At 53.7% G+C, this 25,551-nt stretch overlaps 1 protein-coding gene across 3 annotated transcripts; it reads right to left on the bottom strand.

The window, feature by feature from the left end:
* Window positions 1–5,788: 5,788 nt before the first annotated feature.
* Window positions 5,789–25,035, bottom strand: SHF (Src homology 2 domain containing F). 3 transcript variants are annotated; one of them, XM_061447465.1, is made up of 8 exons: window positions 24,428–25,032; window positions 17,187–17,316; window positions 15,930–16,148; window positions 13,582–13,719; window positions 9,985–10,156; window positions 9,507–9,626; window positions 9,079–9,129; window positions 5,946–6,082 (listed from the first exon to the last, which is right to left on the bottom strand). In XM_061447465.1, the coding sequence occupies exons 1-7, from the start codon at window positions 24,890–24,892 to the stop codon at window positions 9,117–9,119; spliced, it is 1,257 nt and encodes a 418-aa protein (XP_061303449.1). In that variant the 5' UTR covers window positions 24,893–25,032; the 3' UTR covers window positions 5,946–6,082; window positions 9,079–9,116. The 3 variants fall into 3 exon arrangements, with proteins under 3 accessions (XP_061303447.1, XP_061303448.1, XP_061303449.1); XM_061447463.1 differs by lacking the exon at window positions 9,079–9,129 and having other exon boundaries at window positions 5,789–6,082; window positions 24,428–25,025; XM_061447464.1 differs by lacking the exons at window positions 9,079–9,129; window positions 13,582–13,719 and having other exon boundaries at window positions 5,789–6,082; window positions 24,428–25,035.
* Window positions 25,036–25,551: the final 516 nt, after the last annotated feature.

The raw sequence follows: 25,551 nt of genomic DNA, 5'->3' as shown, positions 1-25,551 counted from the left end.
AGCGCAGGATGGAGGTGCCAGGCTGCACCTCAGCCCCTGTAACACATGGTTACAAGAGTCACTGAGCAGATGGGGGGAGAGGAGGCTCTGACATCCTGTGCGTGTAGAAGGAAAAGGGAATTGAGTGCAGCACAGAGCCTGCAATCTTTACCACACATTACCAGCTAGAGTTGGGAGTTGCTCTGATATCAGGACATGATGCTGGTGTCTTGCACACATGCAGAAAGTATGTGCCTGTCCAGAGGCTGCAAGGCACCTATGTGGGAAAGAAGCTAATGCGTGAACCAAAATTAGGATGCCATGAGCACATGGAAATTACACTATGCCACATGGAGTGCCCACCCACTGCACACACAGTAAATCCAAGAGACAAATCAGGCAAACTATTCCTCTTGGAGAGGGGCAGTGGCATGTATGAATAATGACTTAAGGCACTCTAGACAGGGGCAAAGAGATGCAAGAGCCTTCCCTGATAATCAGGACATGCTCGTGCATGGTCAGAAAGAACACACTAAAACCAGACGTGCTGTGAATTTGCAGAGAGGTAACCCTTAATGAGAGCAGTAGATCAGGACACTGTGCATGCAGAGAGAGGCTGTAATGCTGCATAGGGGCAGTAAATCACAGTGCAGTGTACATGTGCAGCAAGTCTACCCCGTACAGGAGCAGTGAGAGAGGACACGTGCAGGGAGCCCATTGATCCCACACAGGCAAAGATAAGGACTTGCAGTGCACTGCCATTTAATGGAGAACAATTCAGCATGCATACATTTATCCTGGAAATTAAGAGAAAGACTTGTAGCTGTGCAGGTCATCAAGCTGAGTAAGATGTGAAGGACAGAGAATGCCTGAGGCACAACCACCAGATAAGGATATACTTTGAATGCATGAGAAGGTCAACCAGGAGGTGCTGCATGAGTTTGGAGAGAAAAGGACCAAGGTCACCTCACTGTGAAAGGACAAGATTTAGGATAACCTGGATATGGCTCAAATAGCAAACAAATGCAGCAAATGTGCCTTCCACATCCAAGAAAGTGAAAAGAGATATTAAAACATATCTAGACGTTCATACCTTTAAAAGGGTGTTTTGAAGGAGACCCAGCTTCAAGATATGAGGGGAACTGGAAACAGAATTTATCACACATACCTTATCTCAGTGTAACATAATGATTTTACTTTGATAATTAACTTAGACAAGGTGATGCAGTGCATTTAGGCGGGTTAGATTTAAGGAAAAAGTTTTATTTGTACCTAACCCTAACCCAATACAGTCTCCAATGCTGGAAGTCAGAGGTATGGATATAGCAGAGGAGGAACCAGCTAATCAAGTAAATGATGGGTTGTGTTAAAAAGGGTGTCTTCTCAGCTCTCTCTAGCATGGTTCCGCCACCCTAGTCTTGGGATGACCCCAGTAATGTTAATAGCAAGCAGTGCAGGGCTGGGAGTGTGGAGTTGTCATGCCTGAGATGCATTTTCAGGAGGGAAACAGGCACATTACTACGAAGGCACTGGGAAGATCTCACCCAGATGTGCCCAAGCATGCTGTTCTGGAGACGTGCCTGCAAAATTGTGCAAGGAAAAGGAGAGAACTGCTTGCAAGTGTAGACTGAAAATTTGGTGGAGGCACGGATGTTTTGGGACAATTTTCAAACAGGGTAACACGAGCAAGTAACTGGCTTAAGACAATGCTGGGGAAGCATACGAAAGGGACTGAGCTGGGGTGGTCACTGAGTTAAGGACTGAAAATTGCCCCTTCTGTCAAACATATTGCTCTTTAGAAGATCTGAAAGGCGGCATTCAGTTGGTCCGTGTGTGTGCCACATGCATGTGTGTGCTCTGTATGTGCTGCACTGCACATTTTCCTGGTAGCCTGCAGGGATCAGGAACAAATTTCTCTCCTCAGCTATAAACTTCAGCAGCTGAACTGTTGGGTTATTTAATCCTTCTGCAGATTGTTGTGGTTGGAGACAGAATAGAGGGCACTCTGTTTTCAGTGATACACAAGCAACGTAGGCATAACTGCCAGGGCTGGGGTTTTAAACTAATCACTAGGGCGCATGGAATGAGGGTTTTACCCAGTCTCACAAGGATCAGTTACTGGTGGTGCTCTCCAGCCTACATGGTGCTCAGGAGCCTTGATGGCTTGTACTAGGGTGGGTGATGAGACTGATGATGCTAAGCAAAGTGCTTCATTTCCAGAAGGTGAAAGACATGAGGGACAGAGTTTCAGCAAACACATCCCAGCTTCCAAGGAGGGTAAGCTCAAATTCTGCCCTGAATCAGCCTTTCAACCCTCTTGGTTGCCTTCTGGAAAGACTACATCTTTCAGCCATTGAAGTTCTGTGCAGGAGTAAGCAGAGCCCCAAGCTGGCCCACAACAAGGCAAAGCAGCACAGGGCTAAGGGGCCATGCCAGCCCAGTCTTCACCGCCATGTGAGAGTATGCTCCCAGCAGTGCTAATCCAATTACGAAACAAACTTACTTCCTTCATCACCAGGGCCTGCAGAATATTAAAACAGTTCTCAACTGTGGAAGGCTTAGCAAGGGATTAGAGATCAACCAATGAATGGCAAAGCTATTTTGCTTGCAGGGAGGAGGGACAGGGAACAGGGGCAGCTGGGGGGACATGGGGGATTTCTAGGACAAGTGGATTGGGAATTGCTACAAAGGTCTCTGATTCTTTTCATGTTCCCAGCAGGATTAACGTCTAAACCGCATCAGGTTGCTCTGGACCCTGTCTGTCCTGGGGATTAACATCCTCGTGAATGGCGATCCCACCCATTACCTCTCTCTCTAGCCCTGTCACATGGCTGCCCCCAACCACCCCATTCCTAAACATCACCCCAGTTATGGCATGGCAAAAGTAGCACTAAAATACCCTTGCAGTAGAGATTCAATTCAAACTTTCTGGGGAGCTCCTGATTAGTTCCCATTGCAAACAGAAGATGAACCAGCCAGACCCAGTCATATACTGTATGTGGAAAACTCAAAATGACACCTCCTGGATCCAAACAGGACACATGACCTGCTTGGATCTGCCCCATAAGGTCCATCCCCTGACCCAGTGTCAGGGCTGGCTCTTTGCTATGGCTCTGCATCCTGTACCTTGCTCCTACATCTTTCTTGTTGGACCTCCCCCATCACATGAGGGCCTTCACGGAGCTGGAGGCATTGCCCTCAGGTTGCAGTGAATTTGCAGCCCTCTATCCCTGGTGTCCAGTCTCCCCTGGTAATGCTATGAAGAGAGGAAAAACCCTAGCTAGGCTTAGGTAGTTCTGCTTCTCAAAAAACACCCCTCTTGACACTGGTCAACACTAACACTGCTTGCAGCACGAGGGTAGACTAGAGACTTCCTAAGGTCCCTTCCAGCTCAAGTTATATGAGTGCAACCAGATCAAAGGAAGTGGTTATTTCCTTTATTTGGCACTTGTGAGGTCACATCTGGATACTGCATCCAGTTCTGGACCCCAAATGCAGTAAGAGGGTCCTGCAGAGGGCCACTAGGATAGTCAGAGCTGTACAATGTGTTGTACAAGGAGATGCTTGAGGAGTTGGGCTTCTTTAGCCTGAAGAAGAAAGGGGTGAGAAGGGGTGTAATTGCCACAGTGAGGATTGAGAGCTGCTTAGCTGAATCACCTGGACATAAAGCCCAGCTCCAGAACAATGACTGTTTCTGGAGAGCTGATGAAACACACACAGGTCTCGTGCCTCTTAATGCTTGGCCTGGATGTCGCCGAGATGCAGCTACAGTGCTTGGACAGGATTTCACTGTAAAGCCGTGAGTGCACTGATACAATCAGCACTGGCTGCTAGGCCGTTTGCTCACTACCACGGTTTCTCCAGAGAAAGAAACAGAATATGGGGAGGCTCTCATGTGCCTATGTTCCCCAGCTGCATGGACCCAAGAAGCCTCTGCTTTCCCAGCTGCAGCCACAGAGAAGGCAGAGTATCCCCCAAGATGAGATCTGTGCTGGAGTCATCAGGGCACAGCAGGGCTGCTAAGAGCCCTTGAAACCTTTAAAAGCAGCAAGGGCATCCAAGAGCATCTCTGAAGATTTCTGCATCTCTGGCCCTTTCTGCAGGCTCTGGTGTGGCACTGCCAAGACAAAAACGCTCCAGTGCTGTCTCCATCCCTGCTGGACAAGATGCCTCCCTGGGATGGAGAGAGGCAGCCAAGCAGGGCTGTAAGGAGACACCAGGCACCTGATGAGCTCAAACTGCTGCCTTTTAAGGAGCGGCAAAGGCTGAGGTATCCTGGAACAAATCATCAGTTTCTGCATGCTCCAAACCGCCGTGTGCGCTCACAGACCACTCTGGCTATGCCCAATGGTCCCCACAGCAGCTCAAAGCCATGCTGGGCAGTCAGGGCAGCGATCCCTGGTTACAGATTGAGCTGGAAAACCCTGGAGCCTTGGACAGTAAGTAAAACGGGGGACCCACGCGAGGTCCCCATGGCCCCGTTGACCACCTCCACCCCCCTCAGCAGGACCAGCTTTTTTCTGGGAACAAGGGGTGGGGAGGATGATGCTTTTTCACAAAGCCTTTGTCAAACCACTGCTGATGCATCATCATCAATGCCCCAACCACTTTGCTCCACTGATGCAGAAGGTTCTGCTGGTCCAGCAGCAAATTTGCTGTTGTCATTCTCTCCGCTGAGCACAGTGGGACCACTGACTGGAGGAGAAAGGGAACATACTGCAGGGGAGCAACAGTGAGACTCAGCTTAGTCTGAAGCACAGATGGAGGAAACAGCAGCAAGCAACACCAGGAACAAGGTTAAAAGGCAAGGTATGCATTAAATGCTACAGAGCATCACACATAGGCTTCAGCCAAATGAAGTAAAGGAGCAAGCTAGCTCAAAGACAAGGTAACAGGAAGACAAAGAACAAGACTGGGGCCAGTAAATACCCAGAGGAGGAGAACAGGAGATCTGTGAATTCAGGGATTTTGCCTAAGGCTTACAAAAGATGAAGGAAAACGAGGCAAAAAGATCCCAAAAAGCACCCCCTTCTACAGGGAATAATGGGCAAGTCCACTTTGCTGCCCACAAAGTGTCCCAAAGACATAGCAAGGACATGACCACCAGCTTCCCATGTTCCCTGTGTTACAGATGAGTAAGCTGGCTGGACCACTCAGGCACACAGGTTTCAAGACCCGTGTGTGCAAGAGTTAAGGAAAAAGCAATTCACTTCAAGCTTTCATATGATAAAATCCCCCTTCCCGCTGTTTTGGCACACTGACCCCCCACTTAGGGTGGTGGGATGCATGGAGCAGCAGGTGAGCATGCACCGCTTTATTAGGCAGCGTTGCTGCACGCCTAGCTGAGAGCTGTCACTGTGTACATTTGGCAAAGGATGGCAGAGAGTGCTGAGCACAGTGTGGGGGGTGGAAGGGACAGCCTGCCCAGCCTGCCATGTCTCGCTATTCCTGGTAGGCTTGTCCCTGGCAGCCTTCTTGCCTGCTGGCACAGACATTCTGTCTCCCATGGGTAGAGCCAGGCACTGTCGTGGTGGCACCTCATGCCTGCTACCAGTTGATTTCTTTCCCTTTACCAACACATAACCCCCTCCCTTGCCTCTCCAAGGCCCCAGCTCCAGTCCTAATGTCCTGAGCTCTGCCTGGAGGTAGGCAAGGGCAGTGGGCAGCCAGCGAGCCCCTCTCAGCTCCTCAGGCACGGGTTCCCCCTGGAGCCATCCCAGCCGGCAAACCAGCGTGCAAGAGCCCCCCAAGGGAGCAGGACGAAGGGTCCAGCTGCAGCAATCCCAACAGCACTGGCTGTGCCCTGCTTGTGAGCTGCTGGTCCAGACCCGGTAGTCAGTGCGACTGTGCTCGGCCCTGCAGACGGACCAGTTTCAGATGCACCCAGCCCGGAGCCTGGTTCGTGGATGGTGAGTACTATAGGGTACGGATAGCCACCGGGTAGAGCAAGGACATGTGCTCAGCCCCCTTGATGGGCAGCTTTCGGCTCGCATAGTGATGAATGATCTCTGGCACGCTGTCGAAGGGTGGGCTGTGCTGACCCAGCACGTACTTGTTCTCTTGGGTCCGGGACAATTTCATGTGCATGAAGCCCTGGCTGCTCCTGCAAGGAGACATGAAGGCAGGGTTAGGGGTGTAGCTGGCCCCAGCCTCCCATCAACTCCTGACATCTCCCCCACCCTGAAACAGGCAACCCAACCATGGCCCTGCCCATACCATCCTGCTCTTGCCAACCCCACACAAAGCCCACAACATGAGGGAGAGGTCACAGCTGTGTGCCCCCAAGGGAGAATGGCCATGCAGAGGGGTGTGAGGGGTTGATCCAGGGACAAGAACAGTGCAGAGGCTGGGGTAGGCATGTGGAGGCAGGAGCAGCTGGGACTCTCACTGCAGGGTGACGTAGGGCAGCAGCTTTTGCCCCTCACATGTGGCAAAGCCCCTTTTGCAACTGCCAAGGCTCACACAGGAGGACTTCAGTTCACCTATCTCCAGTCTCACCATGGCAAAACAGGATTCTCTCCTTCAGCCCACAGCATGTTGGTCCCCCATCCCCCTAAATGCCAACACTGAGGACTCCATAGAACCCACTCAGTGTAGTGAGGCCATTTCCTGGTGCAGCACAGGCACTGAGCCATATGAAGCTGTGCAGTCAGATCCTGCCATGAGCACTGATTCCAAGTGATGGGCTAATGGCCCTGTTGCTATTAATTTGCGTCTCTGAGGAGAGCCACAGCCTGTCTGCAGCATCTGGAATGCACATTAAGGCAAAATATTGATGACTTAAAAGCAGACAGGACCTCATCAGCAATGCTGAGCAGCCTCCAGCGCTGTGCAGGCCAGTCCCTTCCCCCCAGCTGGAGTCAGTACCCATAATGGACAGCCCAGCTGCATTAGCAGAATGGGTTTGCAATCCATTTAGAGTTGAGAGGCAAGGAGCCAGCCCCACGGGAGGGCAGAGCCGCAACCCCCTGCCAGGAGCCAAGGAAAAGCGATAGCTGGCCCCATCCTGCATCCCAGTGGCAGGATGCAGGGAAGAGCTGCAGGGCTGCCCCATGCATGGCACCTGTGAAGGTGCACCTGCATGCACACATATGGTCGCAGCACTAACACGTGGAGCTGCCCATGGATGCTGCCCTCAGCACTGCACCGTCTGCAGGGAGACCCAGCCCTTGCCTGTGCTGGCAGGTGGGAGGGGTGCGGGAGCCTGGTGCTGGGTCAGTGCCGGTCTGGAGCCAGAGCACTGCCACATGGATCCACAGAGAGGTGATGCTGGTTGTATTTCGTCCAGAGGTCTTTGTCACAAGCTCAGGGACATGACCTAGATCAGACCCCTGGAGACATGGCTGAGGGAGCATGCTGCAAACCCGACAGGCTTGGAGCCAGTAGCAGGGGTGGGAGGAAGATAAGAGGCAGCCACTGTTCCTGCCGAGCACCTTACAGACATGAGAAAGGACCCAAACCTTTGCAGCATGGCCTCAGCCACGCTCACAGAGGTGCGATCCAGGAGGGATTAATTCTCCAAGTGTTTCAGGCATTCACATTACAACCCTGTTCACAACAGGCAATGTGGGGCTGCCCAGCCTCGACCAGCCAGGAGTGTCATGGCAGGGCTAAATCCTTCCGGCAACCTGACACACTATGGGTACAGCATTCCTACTGCTCTCTCTAGTGCATATTTTCCTTTAAAGCAGCACAAAAGGGCTTTAGGTCAGCATGGGAGCTCTCTTTCAGACCGTATCCTATGCTGCGCCTCCTTCCTCAACAACAACAAAAAAAAGAATAATAGAAATGCAGACAGACAGCTTAAAGGTATATAAAAAGCATCCCAGGGGATTTTCCTTGAACAGGCTCTATAGAGAAAGGCAGTGGAGTAAAAATCATGTTCCTGGGGCTGTGGGCTCACTGCAATCACAGCTGACAGACAGGTAATGCCCGAGCAGCTCCTGGATGCGCTGCAGTCTCCTCTGGGGAGGAGGGACACCATTGAAAGGACATATCCTAGATATACATATTGTTTGAGAACACGATTTGGCCCTTTTTGTCACAAGGCCAAGGACGGCTAGTAAGAAGTAAGGAACAAAACCGAAAGAAATGTGTGACTGGCTTGTAGAGAGGTGATGAAAAGGGACATCCATGCTGCTGAAGGATGAAGCCCCATCAACAACCAAATGCCACCACACATGCTGGCCTATGCCACCCACAAGGTGATGGCCAAGAGGACCTCTTGCAGCCTCAAAGATGAGCCAGCCAGCAGAAGCTGTTGCTTCAATGTTGCTTCAAAATTGCTCGCAAGCCATAGAAGGAACAAATATTGAGGAAATTAAAACATCAGTACAAATTCTGACCAAAAAAAAAAGAAAAACCATAAAGAAAAGGAGGGAGTCATTGTTCGATTCAAAATCTAGAACTGCAGAAGGAAGAAAGAATATTTCCAACCTCAACTTTGGCCCTTGCTTGGTGCTGAAGGCAGAAATAAAAGGGGAAGAAAAGACAGACAGAGCAATCTAACTCACAGTTGTGTCACTGGGAAATAAACAGGAGGCTGAAACCACCAGGGAGCAATGCAGGTACAGAAAGCACTGAGGAAACTTAAAGTATATTGAGAAAAGCATAGGAGTATGTGGCTTGTTGTTGGGCAGAGATGACTAAAGTGCTCAATAAATACTTTTTCCACATCTGCCAGGAAAAGAGCTAAAATAGTCATCCAGCAGAAGGGCAAGAAGGCATCTGATAATCCATCATCATCTTCAGGACAGGTATCAGCTTTCATCTCACACCCCAAGAATCACAAAAGAGCTGAAGAGCTTTGGGCAGCTCCCCCCTTCCTCAGCAGGAGACACGTGGTGATGCTCATGCAGTTCTGGTGCTCAGAGAACCTGGAAAACTTAGGGAGGATGCAAAGATCCCCCCAAAAAACCCAAGCAGAAACCAAGCTCTCTCTCTATATATAGATGTATATATATATATATATATGTATGTATAAAATGCGAAGGGTGAGGTTTTCCTGCTGGGGAACCAGAACAGGGTAATTCCCTCTCTACAGTGCTGCTGAGCAACAGCTTCAATGACTACATGGGCTGGGGAGGCAGGGATGGGTACCTGCATCTCCATGAACAGATCACACAAACTTTCTTTTCTCATGAAAATAAGCTAAAAAAAAAAAAAAAAAAAAAGGGTGACAAGCCAGAGCTGGAAGCTGTAACCAGACACATTCAAGTGAGCAGTGAGGCACATAATTTTATCTGTTTGAGGGGTTACTAGCACTGCCAAGGGAAGAGCAGCATGCCTCCAGATCCTCAAGCCTTCCCATGACATACTTTTGCCAGGCACCAAACCAGAAGCCTGTGACACACCACAGAGAAGTGCAGACTTTGTATTCCAGCCATTTCTGACCATGGTCATCTCAATCACCCCATTAGCACAGGCATACGTTTGCATGGGGCACCCATCCATGAAGGGTCACCTACATTACCAAGTCACCTCTGCGGTGGGTCCACCACCCCCCAGCCTCATCTGGGCTCACTCACTTCAAGGAGAGGGAGAAATCATTCTTGCTGGTCTCGCTGTTGCGCACCAAGTAGCTGGCCTCCTTGCACAGCCTCAGCAGAGCCTCTGCATCCGTCCGGCTGATGGCCCCATGGTACCAGCTGAAGGTTGAAGAGGAACCAGATGTGCCAGGCAGAACAGACACCCCAGGAAGGACCCTGCCCTGGGGCAGCTGCAATTCAGCACTGCTGGAACCTCCCCAGGGACAGCAGCCACTGTTTAGGAGGAGGAATGTGGGTGGCACCACTAGGGATGGGGGACAAGGGGCAGGGATTCCACCAGGCAGCTCAGGGGGGTTCAGGGGGCACATGGGGACACCACAACTGCAGGAGGGGCAGGACGGACAAGCAGGCAGAAAGGTGATGCCAGGGAAAAAGGAAGAAATAGGTCTGCCCCGGGGCTCAGCATGGTGCAGCCACCAGGATCCTGGAGCAGCCACCCACAGCAGGCAGGACTCACCACTGGCTCTCCAGGGGCAGGGCAGGGTCAATCCTCTCCCCAACAAAGGGGCCAGGCTCGGTGATGAGCGTCTTCATGCTTTTTAGACTGCTGGAGCCATGCCTCAGGGCAGCCCTGGCCTTCTCCTCCCTGCAGGGTGAAGTGCGACCATACCCCAGCCCCTCCGATGGACCTACAAGACAGACACACGTCACACCAGCATTGAGGACCAGCGGACAGGCTGGGCTCACAGCTTTCCCCATGTGGACAGTCAGCAGAAAGAGCCATGTCACATCATGCTGGGACACACTGCGCTGCCCTGTCCCCTTGTCCTAAGCAAGGGAGGGCAGGGCAGAGCAGCTATTGGACTGATGTTCACTGCAGTGCCCCAAGACAGACAAGGCTGAGTCCCCGCCATGTCAGGACTGAGGTTCTCACAGCACCTGAGCCCCTGGAAATTATTTTCCAGGCAAGCCTCAAAAGCTTTTTCCCTTTTTTCAAAATGAAGGCTGGAGCAGCTCTGCTCTGGAGAGCCGAGAGAGCTGGGGTGGTTTAGCCTAGAGAAAAGAAGGCTCCTGAAGGGGACACCTTAGAGCAGCTCCAGTGCCTAAAGGGGCTACAGGAAACCTGGAGAGAGGCTTGTGACAAGGGTCTGTAGGGACAGGCCAAGGGGAATGGCTTTAACCTGCCAGAGGGGAGACTCAGATGAGCTCTTAAGCAGAAACTCTTCCCTGTGAGGGTGCTGAGGCGCTGGCACAGGGTGCCCAGAGAAACTGTGGCTGCCCTATCCCTGGCAGTGTTCAAGGCCAGGTTGGACACAGTGGCTTGGAGCAAGCTGCTCTAGTGGAATGTGTCCCTGCCCATGGCAGGGGTTGGAACTGGATGAGCTTTAAGGTGCCTTCAACCCAAACCAGGCAATGATTCTTTGAAAAGCAATCCGAGATTCACCTGTTGCAGTAGATTTACATGAGAAGCAGTAAGGAGAAGCTCTCCAAGCTTGGGGAAAAACAAACAAACATGAGGAGTGGGTAGATGAAGCTGGAGAGGTCAGTCCGTTTGGAAATGATGGACACATTTCTGCTGTCACAAGTAAATCTCCTGAGGTGAAAAAAATAATTCCCCAAGGAATGAAGGGGACATTTTGACTGCAAGGTGCTTTCCCAGTGCAGCTGCCTGCCCAGCACTGGCCCAGCCACTGGCCGTCCTGCCTCAACAATGTGCAATGGCCTGGCAAGCAGCAGGGGATTAACTGAGATGTGCCCCAGGGACGCAGCCTCCTATTGACTGTTATTTCTGTGTGGGATGATTTCAACATTAACAGTATTGTTTCTCCCTCCTCCAGAGAGTTCATTATTGCACCCCTACAGCACAAGGCCCCATCACACAAATGACTTATCGATCAGGCAGAGCTGCCTTGATGCAAGGTTGCCAGTGGCTGGTGCATGGAGGCACAGTCTCCCTGGAGGTAGCTGAGCTCAGGCATTGCAGCTCCTAGGAAGAGTGGGATGTTCCAGGCTGGCAACTTCCCCCTCCTGATGCTCCCTGGCTGCTCAAGGGGGAGGCAAAAGCACAGGATGATGAGGCCACAATGCTGCAGGGCAGAGGCAAAATATTACCCTGGGAGGGATGTTCTTTTTAGCAGGGCATCCTCTACAGTGGCTGTTTGAGGAAAACCTTGTTTGGGCCCTGCGCAGGTGAGCAGGTCATCAGCTTCCCAGCAACAAGGAGAAAAGGCAGCTGAAAGCAAACCCAGCCAAAAGACTCTGCAACATAGCATGGCTTAAAATCCCTAGAGAAAGAGCTTGGGAAAGAGGTGCCCGGCATTAAGGTTTGACAAGCCCTGCCTCTGCAGTGGTCTGGCTTTTCACTGGCCAGGCTTGCCCTTATACATAACATCCAGGCTTCAATTTAAACTCATCACCCTAAAAATTGGGCAATCACTAAAAAGCCAGAAAATCAAACCAGTGAAGTGTGCTGGTGGCACAGAGTCATCATGTTAATGACTCAGAAGAAATACATTGCACCTGTCAGAGAGAGGCAGAGGCATGTGCATGATTGAACAGGATATTAAAAACAAGCCCCTAGGAGGAAGATGACATCCCTCAAGAAGTTCAAGTCACCCTCAGACAGGGAAAGTAGAAAATGAGGCAAAACTCTGACAAGATAAACGTAACACAACAAAGCAAGTCGGGGCGGGGGAGGGGGGAAAGGCAAATACTCTGTTGCTAAAACCAGGTAAAATGTCAAACTAATGTGTTCATTGGGGCAGGATGTGTGCCAGAGTGACTGCCGGGATAATAAATGATGGGGGAAGAGAACAGGCTGAGGAGCAAAGAAATTATTTTTTCTTGACACTTGCATTCACTGCAGGAAGATCAGGAAGTTTCCCTCTGCCAAGACGTCTCTCTTTTGGGACTGATCTCAGTTTGTAGCATCACTGCAGGTTTGGCTCATAGCCCCACAGTAGAGCAGCCGCATCACTCTTGAAGTCTCACTATGATCAGCAGCAGAATCAGCTGTCACGTGCAACCTCATGCTCAAACCCACCTGGGAGACACCAAAAGCCATACTGGTTTTTCTCCAGAAGCAATGCAGAAACCTGGGTAACTGCAGATAAGGAAATCAGCCATCTGCAGCTGGCATGTCACAGTGTCTACCAGGAGCAGTGTTAGTGAAACACAGGCAGACATGGCATGCTGGGGTGCAGAGGAAAAGTCATGTATCACAGGTCCACCACAAGAGCAGCAGCCCAACCCCAAGAGTGTGGGTGGTTTTCAACAAAGCCCCCACCTAATGCTCTTAGCAAAACCCTAATCCACATTCACCACAGCGTAAGAGCAACATCCTTAAAATTTTAATAGGAGGTTAAAAGAGAAGCAGCAATATTTGGCTTTCATAAGCCAGGCTGCCAGCAGAGTACAAGGGAGGACATATATGGGTGGCTCTGCTACTAGCACACACAAAAAAGGCTTCATAACAACGCAAACCTGAGATGACAGAGCATACCTGGGAGATATAGCTGTTCAGGATAGAAAAAATGAGTGAAGAATCCAGAAGGATCTTCTGTCACTGAGCAGCAAGGTAATAACACAGTGGAGGAAACAGAGCAGAAGTAAATGACAAAGTGAGGCTCAAGGGGAAAAAACAACCTCAACTTCAGCGGTTGCATCTGAATTAGCTGCTACCACACCTTTAAGGGATGTGGATATTAAGAGTCACAAGAAAACATCAGCTAAATGCTCAGAGCAGTTGTCAAAAAGACTGTAAAAGCAACCATCAAACACTGGGAATTTGGAGGCAAGGAGAAGAGAATAAAAGGTAGTAACTCTCCCACCAAATAATGCCCTGGTACAGCCTGACCAATGCATGCAAAGAGGCATCACGGAGCTAGAGAAGATGCAGAAGAGGTGAGGACAAATGTCTGGCATCCAGCACAGGACAACTGAACAGGACAGGAGCAGCTGGGGGAAGGCGGAGGAGAAAGGTGGGTGTCTGGCAGTAGCACAGGAAGCAGACAGAGCTCTGCCAGGTCTGGGCAAGATCAAAGAGTTGCAGCATCTTGGTCATGGTGAGCACCAGACAGTCCCCCTGGATAACCCACTGTCACCCAAGACCCACCATTGGCGTCTTCGTAGCCGGGCTGGCCATGCTGCGGAGGGACGGAGGCACCAGCCTCACTGTCCGCGGGGCTTTCACTGCTGTCGAGCTGTCCCACTGGCGGTGGCCATGGCAGGTCTTTAATGACCTTGATTTCAACTGGATGGGGGGAGAGGGGGATTAGCAGGGGAAGAGAGAAAGAAAAGAGTTTAGAAAAAAACCATCACCAACACCAGGCCCACAGAGAAGGAGTGCAGTTGTTGCGGGAAAGACCTGTTGTCCTAGGTTCAGCTGTAGCAGTCATTTTTCTCCTTAGTAGCTGGTGAGTGCTGTGTTTTTGACTTTAGTCTAGGAACAACACTGATAACACACCGATGTTTTTAGTTGTTGCTAAGTGATGTTTAGCCCGATCAAGGACTTTCCGGCCTCATGCTCTATCAGTGAGGAGGGGCATGGGAAGCCGGGAGGAAGCAGATACAGGACATGTGGCCCAAACTAGGCAAAAGGGCATTCCACACCACAGCACATCATGCTCAGTATAAAAACTGGCGGGAGTTACCTGGAAGGCCCAGATCACTGCTCGGGTCAGGCTGGGTATCAGTCAGCAGGTGGTGAGCAACTGCATTGGGCATCACTTGTGTTTATTCTTTTCCTTTTCCCCTTTTAGTTTTATATTCTCCCCTTTGTTATTTCCCTTATTAGTAGTAGTGGTTTTGTGTTATACCTTAGTTACTGGACTGTTCTTATCTCAACCCATGGTATTTACATTCTCTTGATGCCCTTCTCAAACCCTCTGAGAGCTGGGAGGGAAGAAGGGAGGGAGTGAGGGAGTGGCTGCATGGTTCTGGGTTACTGGCTGGGCTTAAACCATGACACCTATGGACTAAATTCCTGGAAGCCCTACGCCAGCTTGACCGCCCCTTCTCATCCACAGCACTGAGCAGGAACAGGCCCAACATGGGGCACACTCCCAAAGGAGACCTTGCTCCTCCATCAGATTTCCTAGCCAAACTTCTCTGGGGCAGGGGGGAGCCCGCAATCACCCCCATCCCACATACACATCCATCCAGTGGACCTTGACTAAGCATTCCATTGCCATCTGTCCTGCCCGTGCATCCGTCCTGCCCCAGGTGCTTCACAACCACCCCATGGGGTCCACATCCCCCTGTCAGGCACCAGTTGGTTCCTTCCTTGTGTTGGTACTAGCTGCCCATCAACAGGGGTCTTGCAGGCCCCCCAAAGGGGAAGAGGGCCAGCAGAGAGATTCTGGCACAGCAAGAGAGGAGAAATGCACTACAAGCCACAGCAGGACTTGGTCTGGCTCCAGAAGAAAACAGGCAGCAGGTCCTAATGTGGCCCAGGGCATGGCAGCCTGACTCCCTCAGGACTCGGAGCAAGCCTGAAGCACCCTGGGGAGTACCCACATGCATCCACGTGCAAGCCAGACCTGTGAACACTCCACCTACACACAGGGATATCAAGCAAGGCAGCTCATCTGCCCAGATCTGGAGCACAAACACCTCAGCACAAACCTAACGCAGCAGCGCACTGTGTTTCATGACGGAGCCCTATAAGCTGAATCCTCTGCACAGCGTGCCACGGTCACCGACCCTGTACCCACCGAGTGCAATGGTAAGAATGCAATCCCACAGCATGAGTAGATGCCATGGCGTAGAGACAGCAAACAGTTCACAGAGCCCAAACCCAAGAGGTGAAACAGTCCCAAGACTCCACGTCTCTCTCTGCCAGCATCTCTGCGCAAAACTGCTGCTGGCTCGAGCACCTTGTGCATGCCAGCTGCAATTTAAACATACAATGCTGCAATTAAAATGCATCCTAGATAAGAATGTGGCAATTAGCCAGCACCGGCAGAGGAGCCAGCGCTAATGCCCAGCATGGATTTCCTCATTAACAAACACTAACACCATCGATCCTGCAGCACAGATAAATAGGTCAGGAGCCTGGACAATCACCTGGCCAAAGGCTCCCAGAGGATCCTCCTGCCCCAGTGAAGGAAGGATTTGCTTGAGCCCACGGTCAAACCACACCTCTGCAATTCAAAGCTCAGGTGGGGTTAACTTGCACCAGAGCCTCTGATCAGCCAGCAGGGGGAAGGGGAAACAAGAGATGGGCACTGGACAGTCTGCCAAGGCAGCTCCATTCACCACTCCACCCAGCCTGGCTCCCAGCTGAAAAGAAACAGCCTTTCCAGGTTCATGACTGCTCCCTGAACCACAGAAATGCAAAAGCCAACACTACTGAATCCCCAAAAGACAAAGGAACATCAAGGAGCTGGCTTCCCGTCCTGCAAAATGCAACACAGCATCAGCTGCTTTACAGCTACTCCCATCTCTCATCTCCCATCTCACCTGCAAAGGCTTTGGAGATCCGCTCCTTCTTCCACTCCCAGGGCTGGTCATACTCCTCTGGTGGCCGCTCATCATCCTCCGGCAGCCGGGACTCCCTGGGCCTGGGGCAAGCTGGGCGGTCACCATCCATGTCCAGCCCTCCAAGCACAGGCTCATAGGGAGTGTCGTAGAGGTGCAGCGGCCGGGCAGGAGCCTCCCGTAAGCCTTTCTGGCGGATCTCTAACAAGAGAGGAGTGAAAAGACCATGAGCTTTTTGCCTGACACACCGGCCATGGTCCCCAGAGACCTGCTGGATGAAAGGGCTCAGTTTCACCTGAGGGCAGTGTGGGGTAGGGAGCATCAGCGATGGAGGACACTGCCCAAACCTTCAGCACGTGCCTGCCAGAAATGGGGGAGCTGCTGGGCAGCTGGGTCCTGAGCAGTCCACAGCAGCAAGACGCCTTTTCTCCCACAGTACAACATCCCCACTGTTGGGCAGCCCCACAAAGCAGGGTCCATGGGGACAGAGCACCCAACAGCCCAATTCCCTGTGAGCAGTGAGGCCAGGTTTCTTCCCTGAACACCCAGCATGGTTAGTTTAATAAAATGCTCTTCCCTCAAACAAAAGTCTCCCACAAGCATTCCCTTCACCACTGGCTGATTTTTCCAAGAAATGCAATGGTCTAGTCCAAAAAGCCATATGAGCTTTCCAGAAACCACTCACTCCAGGAAAATCATGGAGCTGCAAAGCAAAGCCAGAGCCTGAAGCATGCAAGCAGTACAGTGACCCTGCAGCAGTAGGAGGGATGCCTTCAGGAGCACATGCTCGCCCCTCACCCACCATAAACAAGCCGTGGCCACGGCCACAGCGCACAATGGCATGGTTTGGCCCAGTCCGAACTGAATTAAATAGCTCCACATCCATCTTAGTTTTATGCCTGACGCATCAAATGTCAGGTCTCTCCTGGCTCAGCCTGGCAGGCAGGCACCGTGGTCCTGGGGGGCAAAATTGAAGGGATAAATACTGAAGTACTTTCATTGCTGGATAACCCTTGTCAGTGGCCTGACTATGGCAAGCCCATCACACGTGGCTAAAGCTGAGAAAATCTGCCTGCAGTGTGGCTGCGCACCACACCACAGCAACTGTCCAGGTTTGCTTTGTCTGGGGATCGCAGTGCTGTCTCAGGCTGCAAGGAAGAGAGTAGAGCAGCAAGCAAATTGACATGGAAGCAACCAGGGGTGCAAAGAGTGGCCTTTGCACAGAGCCTTCCACCTTACCAGCCATCATCTTCTGCGCTTCATACGGCTCCATGTATCCATCATTTTCTGTCACCTTCTCCAGCCCTGCCTGGCTACCTGCCACCTGCGCCGCATCAAAGGGATCTGCATAGTCCTCCAGGACAGCCAGCTGAAAGAGGGAAGGTAGAAGGGTTAGGGTCCTCCCTGCCTTTTCTGGGGAGGATCAGGGGCCAGCTGAAGCCCCTTGAAACCTCACCATAAGCTCTGCTAGCTGCAGCCAGAGCAGCAGCACCATGGCACCCCGCAGAGCAGGTGGTGGCGACTGGTGGCTTTCCAAGCACTGGCACTCAGCTGTGGAAATGCTCCAGCCTTTGTCCTGAAAGTTGGAATGGAGCCAAGCAGAGCAGAAGGCAGCCCTGCCTCCTCCCTTACCATCAGCTCAGCACGGCCAGCGCCATGCAGATGCCCCAGCCAGGCCCCTGCAGTGGCATGGGCCTGCCGGCAGTGCCACCCCCACCATGGTGTACAGATACTCTCTCTGTGTGCAGCCACATTTCCTTGCCCAACGCAGAGAAGGGGCTCAGATCCCAGGACAGGTGTGTCAGCCTGCACTGACACAACTGGGAACTCACTGGTTATTTTCCAGGGCTCCTGCAGGCTCATGTGAAGATATTTCTTAACAAAAGACCTAAGAACAGCCTATGGCATCTTCTCTGCTCCCTCCAAGGCCCCCACAGCATCCCCATACATGTCCCAAGTAGCGTAAGACAGGGCTCCTTCAGGAGTCACCAGGAAGTAAGACCAGGAGCCTCTCAAGTGCCACATCAAAGGAATGGCACAAAATGCCTGAGGTTTGTTCTTGCTAACAAAAAGGAGGGGATCCTGAAGTAGGATATGAGGCATGTCCCAGAGCTTGATCCTCTCCAGCAATGGAGCCACACATCTGCTCTGGCATCTCAGCAGCTTCCCAGCCTGGAGCACTCCATCGCACAGTGTTGCAGCCCCTGGAAAGCCTGGAGCAATACATCCCACCTCCAGCCCCAAAGGCTGGTCTCAAAATAGGGCCAGGCAACATTTCCAGCAGGGTCCTAGTGCACCCAAGCACCTTTACTTGGTCTGCCCCCCCACCAGGCTGCAATCCCCAGACTGGACCATCTGGCAAGATAGGTTTTGCCACCACAATGCCAGCTATACAGAGCTCCCACAGAAAGAACCAAATGGCCCAAGCATGGTGTGGCAGCTGCTTAATCCTACCTGGTGCCAGGGTCTGTCCTCACCACCATGCTGCCCCTGCTCCTGGCCAGCCTTGGAGACCAGAGCCACTCACACATTCCTATCCAGCTCCCACAAGCAGTTTAAAACAAAACACTTCTTCCTCCTTCCTGCGCAAAATGGCCTACAATGGCCTCAAGAAGCAAAAGCCAGCAGGAAAAAGGAACAGGAACTGGAGCTGTAAACACCTCCACACAGCCTTCACATCCCTCTGAGCTGTGGAACATGGCTTCCCCCACTCCAGTTCACCACTGCCTCCATAAGTGTTCCCGCTCTGGGCTGGCCAATGCAGTGGGGAGCTGGGATAGCTCTCCCAAGGCCAGCTCCTCCATGCTGGAGCACAAGCGAGCAGCAGAGCATCATCCCCAGAGCAAAGCCTGCCAGCCAGGGTGAGTACATGGGGAGGTTCAAGCATGGGAGCAAATAGATGCTCTCACCCCTCACAAGGGGACAGATGCTGCTTGGGGTACCAACCTTCCCCGGATGAGAGGAAAAGAGCAAAACCTCCCACTGGCTCTGCAGGAAGGGCCCAGGACAGGGCTGCAGGAGCAGCCAGTCCCTGGCTTTGCAGCAGGAGACAGGAAACCTGCTCCATCATCTGAGGGAGATGTGGCATCGCTCAGGCTCTGCCAGGCACCAGGGCCACCAAGGGACAACGCTGACCCCAGGGGAGCTGCAGCTCTTTGCCTGCCACCACTGGAGAGAAATCCCCCAAGGGAAATCTAAGTCACTGGTGACTTTTACAAATGCTTGGTCACTGGGACATAACGCTCATAGAGCGGAGAGATGAGCAACAGCAACAGCAAATTCACTGCAGGAAGCCCCTCTGCTTTCTCAACACCCTTTTCCTCTCCTGCCTGCAAGACAGGTACTTCCCATTTGCTGCCTGCAAGATCCAAAGGGCAGATCAGTGCCTGCTGCTCCAAACAGCCTGGAGGTCCAGTGGGCACCCATGCCTTGAAAAGCTGCAAAGAGGCTTTTGCTCCACCCCAATGACATCCACAGAGCACAGTCCCCTGCACGCTTATTCACATACGTACTGGTGCCAAGGGAGGCAGGAGCATGCGGGCAGGCGTCCCAACACACACAGACACATAGGCTTAACATGCGAGCACCTGTGAGGCAGCACCGATACATACCCTCTGGAAAGAACTCTTGTGGCTCCAAACATGACGTGGAGCTTTAAAACACAGTTTGCTGACCCTCCAGGACTCAGAAAAGGATTGCCTGCTCATTCCTCCCACCCCAAGCCCAACCTCCCCACATTCAAACCTGCCATGAACATTTCCTAAATGCATTTTGCTAGACATAGACCTGACTTGCTGCTGGCACCAGTCCTGGACCCTCCCTCTCCCTCCCCATAAATAGGGAGCAACTTTGGACAAGACAGGGCACCAGCAAAGCAGCTCAGAAGCTGAAAGACTCCTCTGTACACAACAGACATCCTCCCCAACCCAAGGAAAGCCCTTTCCTCAGTGCTTTGGTCTTGCTTCCCAGGAAGGGGGGACACAAGCTCCAGCAAGCTCAGAGTGGTCCCCACTCAGATGCCTCCAGGTCTAGAAAGCAAAGGATGGTGGAGAATTCTAACACATCTCTGCTGAGACCCCTAAAATTGGGTGTTTCACTTGGTGGGGGATAAAGAGGCACTCAGCAATTAGACAGGCTCTACACAGCCAAGACAATGTTTGCTGTGCTTAGCTCAGACCCAAAGCAAACGGCTCAGATCAAGGGTACGAGTCTCTGAGCCCCCCAGGTTTGGTTGGGTTTTGCCACACTGGCAAACTCCTCCACTATCTTAAGGATGACTCTTTGTAGGAGCAAAGTCTCCCCACTGTAGGCTGCTAAGAATGTAAACCCATTCAGTTTTTAAATGGTCAGATATTACTGTGGAGAGCCATGGAAAAGGTGGGAAGGCAACTCCTGTCTGCAGGAGCACTGCATCCTCAGGATGCATAATCGAGCAAGTGAGAACAGAATCCCAGGCTCTGAGGCTGGAGGCTGCAGCTAGTGCTGGGAATGGGTGAGGGCTCTTAGGAGGCAAATGGCAGGGATAATGCAATTACCGATTGCTTCCTAATGCCCTTGCATGTGGGACCAAACTAAAGTTGCCAGGAAACTACACCTCTGACATTTCCTAATCTGAGCACTGAACTTCACAAGCCACGCAAAGCTCTCTGCGGCAGCCACGGTGCACAGAGCGCTGCCCCAGTGCAGGCGCCATGACTGCTGGCAGAGCAGCTCAGTGGGGTGCCCCAGACACCCCCTGCTTCTTTTAAAGGCCAGGCATTTCCATGCTTCACTCATCTCCCATATCACAGAGGAAGCCACTCACCACCCAGCTTATCACAGCACACCATGCAGATGCTTAGGCTTAGGTACTGATGCATCGCCTGCTCATGCACAGCACAAGCTCTATTAGATTTCAAACTATTCACGTGCAAAGCAAAAGCCTGACATGCAAAACCACACCACCAGGGTAGCTCTTAGTGCAGGCCAGTCCTTCAGAGAGCAGTCAGGTACTTCTGGCACTTGGACACAAGTCCTCCTTGCACACAGGAGTTTTTCATGCATTTATCTGCTGTGGCAATGCACACCCAGATCCTTGCTGCCATGCTGAGGCTGGCCTTGCTCTACTATTTATGCCAACAGTAAGAAAAGAAAATCAAAAGAACATTAAGGTGAAGGACCACATCATCACCGGGTTTTTATGCTGCCCACCACAGAATGTGACAGACAGTGGCTCTCCAAGATGCCGCAGTAGAGATGGAGCTCTTCACCCCATCTTGCCCTGGAGATAAAGCATGCTTGGGGTCCCCCGGGAGATTGCTGTTTAATGTTGGAGCTGCCCTAACTTATATAAAACTCAGTTCATTCGCTCTGTCAGGTGCAGAATCTCCCAGTTTCATGTATCTTGCACCTTGGCTTTCAGTGGATGCCAAAGCCAAACCCAAAAGCAAACATAGTGCTGGCCTTCCAAAACAGGTCCGGTCCGCAGCTCACTGGGGCAGGCGGGGAGCCCAGGGCTGCACCCATGGCACGGGAGGAGGAGTGCAGGGCGGACAGCACCACATCGCACATGATGACTCAGTTCAGGGAGGCTCTTGCAGGAAGGACACACACCCAAGAGCTTCCTGGCGAGCCGTTCCCACACCCCGCGGCACCGACCCTGCGCACCCGGCAAAAACACCAGTGACGGGTACAGTGGGCACAAGACAAAGATGTCCCCATGTCCCAGGACAGATTCCCAACCCACTCTCTAAGCACACTGCATGCCGTGGGTGCAGGTGTTCCCAATGCAGGGAGGTCCCTCATCACACCTTTCCCCATTGCATCCTGGCGGCACTGCTCCTTGCACTCAATCCAAATGCAGCAGAAAAGACATCTCCAGGGTATCCACCTCGCCACCCCTCCAGGGTATCCTCGAGCCATACAGGGCCAGCCTTGTCCACTGCTACAGGGAAAACACTGCCCAGACCAAGCAGATGGAGAAAGGCCTGTGCTGGTCCCCAGCATGTCCAGCAAGCGTTTCTAATGGAGCAGAGGCCACTGCAGAGCTCATTCTAAGCGCATCCCCACAAGATGTTGCAGATTCCACACAAGTCAGAAAGATGTGACTCATGCTATGACAGCAAAGTATCGCATGGCCCAGGCAGGAAGGGTGCCATTGCCAAGATGCTCCTGCCCTGTCTCCAATTCTCCAGAAATGACAGGACAGCTACAGTGAACACAGGGCTTCCCGGGAACATGGTCAGTCCCCCAAACTCAGCGCAGAGCCCATACCACCACAAACTACAGAGCCTTGGCCAAACCACACAGCCAGGAACTGATAGTTGCTCCTTCCACTTCTGCTCATCTCCAGTCTCCCTGCCTGGAAGGGCTGCACAATTTATTAGGCTGATTTTCACTGTCAATCTTTAGCAAAAAAAAAACCCTCTCTGGTAAAAAGCAGTCTTGCCTCTACCTAAAATCATACTTCTCCCTTTACCTTCAGCGTCACCACAACTCAAGGCCTACACCTGAAGGCTTTTCAGACTCCCAGTCCCCACAACACATGGGGAACAGTGCCCATCACCTCTTCCCAAGAATGGGGGCACAGAGCCCCCTGCCACAACTATCATCTTGGCTTAAAGAGCTCAGCAGAGGCTTCAGGCCATCCTGCCTTTCCTGCTCTAGGATAACTTGATGTTGTCTCCAAGAGCAAGGGCCACAAGCATCAGTAACCCCCCAGCAGGCACTTCCATCCTCCTGGACCACCACCTCCAGAGATAACCACCGTGACCCTGCAACAACTGGAGAACCCTCCCACTGCTCAGCCCAATGTCAAGGCCAGCAGACAGAAGCTGCAAAGGGTGCTCAAGCCCAACAGAGATGCTCCTCATTGTGGAACCTCCACAGCTCCTCCAGGAAAACTGTTCTAATGGACAGTTCCATGCATTATCAAATATTCCCATGTTATGTCCAGCTTCACCCAGCCTCCACAGCTCTGCCTGTGTCCATCACATACTGAAGCCCTGAATTAGAACCTCCTCTCCACAGGGACACGCAGATCAGGAGATTAACCACCATGTACCTTGGATAACATGAGGGGTCTTCTTTGGCCTAGTGCTGTTAGCGGGATTTCCTCCAAAGCATCCCAGCTTTTGGCTTTTTCTCTAAAATTCCCAGCTACTTCCCGGTCCTCAGACACCAGCACAGCCTGGCTGTACCGTTGCAATACCCACTCCCTGCAGCTCCTGCTCACCCCTTTGCCTATCACAGTCTGAGTTCTTCCTATGACCACCATCTGATCCTGGTCCCTCTGATCCCACACCACGTGTTCCAGGGGAAAAAGCATGCAGCAAACACACATCACCACAATGGCACCTCCGGTCGCAGCTGCCAGTGCCCTCCTCCTCTGCTGCCCTCAGTGGCCAGTTTACAGGATCCTGGCTCAAATGGGGGTTTCTGCCAGGCCCCTCCGGAAACCTCCTAAAAGCAACTGGTCAGTATTAGCAACTTCCCAAGATCCACCAGCAACAAGTTTTTCTACCTGCTTAAAATACTCCCGAGCAGTTTGCTCGGTGCTCGTTTCAACATGCTGCCCGGCAACACAGGACCACGGAGGGGATCACTGTACCCACCGTTCCCCCCACCAGCCAGATCTGCAATCCCGCGAGTTCACTCGACAAGCCCCATCTTGCAGGGGGCAGCGCCAGCGGGCTCCTGCCTTTATCTGTGCAGTCCCCGCACCAACCTCTCCACCAAGAGGCCGGACGCCAACGGCCGCAGCCGGGTCCTTGTTCAGCTCAGAGCCTATCTCCCTACAGGGAGCTTCTCCCCGGCTCCTGCCTCCCGCTGGGGACGTTTCTCTCGTCCTTTTCAATACTGGCAGAGCCAGGCTCCGCTTTCTCCCCTCGAGAAGCCGGCTGACAAAGAGGCGCTGAGGCTCCCTGACAAAGCAGCACGGCAGCTCGGTGGGAGCCGGCCTTGGGCATGGGAAGACCCTCGTAAGAGGGCAGCGGGAGACCCGCGCCGCTGGGCACAGAGTGGAAGAAGGCCCTGGGACACCGGCCCCAGCGTCGGAGGCCGCTGGAGGCAGTCCTGTGATGAGGGGCGCCTTCCCCGGCTGGAGGTTTCACCTCTGCACTCGGCTGCAAGGAAACGGCAAGACGGAAAAGGGGAAGGTGGCCCGTAGGCCCAGCGCTCCCGCACCTCAGTGAGCGACACTTCCTGCTGAGGAACGTATCTACCTCCCTCCAGCTGGAGAAGCCGGGGCCGCCCGGCAGCGCCGCGGGTGCTGACGTGTGAGCAGCTTGCCGGTGCAGCCGGACCCAAGGGGACGCGGAGCTCGGCCGTGGCTCCTGCCGCCGCAGGCTCCCGGTGCTCGGAGTCCACCTGCCCCAGGGGTCCTGGCCCTGCTCCTCGCAGCGGGTGCTGAGGATACGGCGGGGTGAACGAGAGTATTCCCCCAGCCATGGGGCTGGGGCACCCCAGAGAGCGCGGCGGGGTGCCCGTGCCGGGACACTCACCTCCTGCGGTGGCTCGTCGGGCAGCTCGGGGCCGGCTGGCGGCGAGCTGGGGGCGGCGGATGTCAGAGGCGGGGGGCTGGCGGGCACTTTCTCCACCGCCTCCACCTTGATGAGCCGGTGCTTGGGCGAAACGTACCGGGGCCCGTCGGGGGCGGCGGGCGGAGGCGGCCCGCTGTAGGGGTCCTCGAAGTCGCGCTCCTTTTGCAACCGGTAGGCCGCCACGATGTCGGGTTGGGCGGCGGCCAACGGCTCGGCGTCGCCCCCGGGCGGCGGGGGCGGCTGCGGCGGCGGCCCGGCGCGGTAGTCGGGCTTGGGCGGCGCGGGGGGCGCGGGCTTGGCGCTGCGGAAGCCCAGGTGCTCGCGGAGCCAGCGGGCCATGGTGCCTACGCACTGCGGAGCCCCTCCGGCCCCGGCCCCAGCGCCGCCGCCTCGCTCCGAGCCGGCCGCAGCTCCGCTCAGCAGCATCGGCGCTGCCGGACTGAACGAGACGGCGGCGGAGCCCGGGCCGGGGGGGGAGCGGGGGAGGCGGCCGGGGGAGGCGGCCAGTGCCACCTGCCGGAGCCACCGCGCCGGCTGCTCCGAGCGGGGCTCCCCCCTCCCCCTGCGTCTGCCCCGCTGCCCCGGTCCCGCTGCCCACGGCCCGGCACGGCCTTCCCGCTGCCTGGCCCGGAACGGCACGGCCCGCCTCCCCTGGGGCCCGCCCCGCACCCCCGCCGCCCGGGCCGCCTACCGCCGCGCCTCGCCCGGCCTTTCCTGGCGCTCTGCGCCGGCCACTCTCTCCAGGCGGCCGCTGGTGCTCGGCTTGGTCCCAGGGGTTCCGCGTCCTGCCCCGGCCCCGAGGGAGAACCCGGTCCCCACGGGCCGCCCAGTCCCTCTTGCTGCGGAGACCGCAGCCCACGCTGGGAGCGCAGGAAAGGGGCCTGCAGTGGCACCGGGAGGAGGGACACCGGGGACGCTGCTAATTTGCCGGAGCAGTACGGGGTCCCTCGGTGGCAAACCCCCTCCCTCAGAGGCGTGCATGAAACCAGCCCCATGCGGGACCCGCAGAGCAGATTGATCCCCAGAGAGTCGCCAAAACACCAGGCTGGCGCCACGGACCTCCGCAAAAACGGTGCGGGGCCGGA

This window comes from Pezoporus flaviventris, unplaced genomic scaffold (assembly GCF_033815535.1).
Source record: "Pezoporus flaviventris isolate CSIRO_AGI_PZ_B2104156 unplaced genomic scaffold, CSIRO_AGI_Pfla_v1 ptg000006l, whole genome shotgun sequence".
NCBI classification, from domain to species: Eukaryota; Metazoa; Chordata; class Aves; order Psittaciformes; family Psittacidae; genus Pezoporus; species Pezoporus flaviventris.
The sequence above is the reverse complement of the archived record's forward strand: the minus strand, read 5'-3'. Positions and strand labels throughout refer to the sequence as shown.

Excerpts from the sequence above, each read along its gene's own strand:
- SHF (XM_061447463.1), bottom strand. The coding sequence starts at position 24,892 with ATGCTGCTGAGCGGAGCTGCGGCCGGCTCGGAGCGAGGCGGCGGCGCT. Across the intron at positions 10,157-13,581 it reads CGGCTACGAAGACGCCAATG|GTCCATCGGAGGGGCTGGGG; the intron begins GTGGGTCTTGGG and ends TCTGTCTTGTAG. Across the intron at positions 6,083-9,506 it reads GATTTCTCCCTCTCCTTGAA|GAGCAGCCAGGGCTTCATGC; the intron begins GTGAGTGAGCCC and ends GTCTCCTTGCAG.